This window comes from Hippoglossus hippoglossus, chromosome 20 (assembly GCF_009819705.1).
Source record: "Hippoglossus hippoglossus isolate fHipHip1 chromosome 20, fHipHip1.pri, whole genome shotgun sequence".
Classification (NCBI taxonomy): Eukaryota; Metazoa; Chordata; class Actinopteri; order Pleuronectiformes; family Pleuronectidae; genus Hippoglossus; species Hippoglossus hippoglossus.
In genome coordinates, this window is record NC_047170.1 from 9922237 (window position 1) to 9924879 (window position 2643).

The window sequence follows — 2643 nt, forward strand, 5'->3', positions numbered from 1 at the left end:
ATGATGTTAGAAATAGGTATATTTTTATTATTTATAAAAAAGATGTAGTAATCTATTGGTGCCATGACTTACACCCAATTTAGTGTAAACACAAGCCATGTCAACATGAACACACTGTTTTGTATATGTGTGTTGGATGCATGTGTTTTATAATAACCTCCATTATTTGTGGTTGAAGGTACCAGGTGGCAGCGTTGACCTTTGAGAGTTGTTACTGTGGCAACCACCTGAAACATGGTTTGGTCTTCAGTGAGTGTTTCAACACATCTTCCAGTGAAGGGTCACAGAGAAAAAGACAGAGGTGAGACAGACTGAGGACTTTTTTACTTTCAGTATCAAACCATGACTTCTGTCACTAAAGATACAAAACTCTGTGTTCCTCTTTCCAAATACAGTCTTAGTAAAACATGAACAAATAATAGTTTTAATGATCAATTCACAACTGTCACCCACTGTGCACAGTCACTGAAGCTTGTTGTTCTGGATATTTCTTTTCTCTCAGTGCTCTGAATTTGCCTGTAGGAAGTGGACGGGCGTCTGTGGCTCTCTACAGAACTGAGGGACCGTTTCTTCACAGCGTTAATGTGTCGTCTCCTGCAGACAGAGTTCAGGCTAGGAGAACTTTTGTTGTGGAGGTTTCTGGAAACTTGGCTGGACGTCCCGACCAGCCCACAGGTCAGCTGACACTGTGTCTTACAACAGATACAAGGCTTTAAGTTTGAGTTTACTTCTGATACTCTCACTTGGCAAAGACATTTGTGTTTTTTCTCTTCTTTACTTATAAGTGAAAATGAATTCATATGTCAGTCCTTAGCTAAAATTAAATATAAAATTTTCCTTACAGTTTTATTTATGGTATGGTGTGTGTAGACTATAAATATAAATATATATATATATATATATATATATATATATATATACTTATAATTTATTAATAATCATTAAAAATAATTATACAGACTATACAGACTTCACCTTCAGACAACATTTGTGTAGTCAATGTTTATATATATATTTTTTTAAAGTTCAGTCCTTTCAAAAATGTTGTACGTGCAAAAACAGTCAAAGCCACTTCACGAAAAAAATAATCATATTCGGATATAAACTAAAAACAAGGGTAAGTTAAGTTGTGTATTCATTCATGTGTTTCTATTAGAACAAATTGACTTACTATTTAATTATAATAAGTAATGATGTAATTCAAGATAACTGATTGAGATCTGATCATAAAATAATCAACATTTTGAAAAAATATGTTTTTCTTGTGAATTAATTTTTATGCAAAAAAAATCTGCTGATACGAAAAAGAAAAATCAACTAAATCTCTATGTGATAAATGTTTACACAATTAAAAAAACAAAGGCACAGTATATATCACTGTTTTCTTTTTCTTTTTTACACTGACTTACTTTTCTGTGATTTTCAGGGATTCCTAGTCTGGCAGGACCGGACCTCTCCTTTGTCTCTGTGGAGTTCCTGGACATGACTGCTAAAGGTCAAAGTTCACATCATGTCAGCGTATTGGATGATGGCTCCTTTTCTGTGTCAACACACTGGATTTTAGAAACTCCAGGAAAATATGAAATCAGTAAGCGGAAACTTTAATTAATGGTAAATAATTAATGTATTAAGAAAATACATTATTTTGTGTTAAACCTTTTTTAATTTTCTACAGATGTCAGAGTCTCCAACCTCCTCTCCGCGCTCTCCTCCACTCTCCAGCTCTCCGTCTTGCAGCCCTCTCCACAGATCTCTCTGCTCCACGGGCCCCTGGGCGTCCCCTCCTGCATTCACCCTCAACAGCCCACCTCGCACAGTGTGACCACACAGGCAGCCCATGTGGGCGACCCTGTCACACTGCAGGCAAACGTGGGTGAGGGTCCGGCAACAGGGTTCTGCTGGTGCTTTAGTCACAAAGACAGAGAGGAAGAGAGAAGATGTGTAAAGACGACAGACTCTGAGTGTCTGAACAGCACTTTGGTATGTAGGATTAAAAAATATTACTATACTACATGATGATATGTCAGGATAAACGGATCATTTAATACATAAGTAATAAATGCATGATTGATTTTTAACAGTTTCACATCAACAAAACTCCATTATCTGAGATACATGAAGCAGATTTGGTTATGGTGGCTTTAAATAACAGCAATGTACAACTAGTGAATTAATAATTTTAATGTCAGCCTGAAGAAATAACATATTATTTCAATATGAATATTTGAAGATCTAATGTATTTTTATCCCACTTCTCATTATTTGCTTCTCAAAGTCTTTTCTCATGTCAATGAATCTGAGTCCATTTAAGATTTAATGATGGTTATTTACATGTAGATTTTATATTTTACAGCAGAATTTGTGAGAATGTTTTTTTATTATTATTAAGTTGCAGCTTTCCAACAAATCAGTTGAAACTGAGAGGTTTGTAGTGAAATGGAAATCAGCTGTGGTCCTACAACGGAATTAAGATTCATGAATAGAAGGTTTCTAATGGAACTTTTACTCTGGTTTTACTCAACTTAAATTATGTCACTATACTTTCAGAATTCTCAGAGGTCAAGGGTCAACACAAATTACAAAAGCATCATAACTACGATCATTAGCTTCGCCTCTCCCTCCCTGAATAAGAGACATAACAAA

The 2643-nt window shown here is 35.2% G+C and overlaps 1 protein-coding gene across 1 annotated transcript; it reads left to right on the top strand.

Moving 5' to 3' along the window:
• On the top strand, nt 1-2016 carry LOC117754259. The gene is made up of 5 exons (XM_034573085.1): nt 1-5; nt 179-301; nt 503-675; nt 1427-1588; nt 1676-2016. The coding sequence occupies exons 1-5, from the start codon at nt 1-3 to the stop codon at nt 2014-2016; spliced, it is 804 nt and encodes a 267-aa protein (XP_034428976.1).
• Nucleotides 2017-2643: the final 627 nt, after the last annotated feature.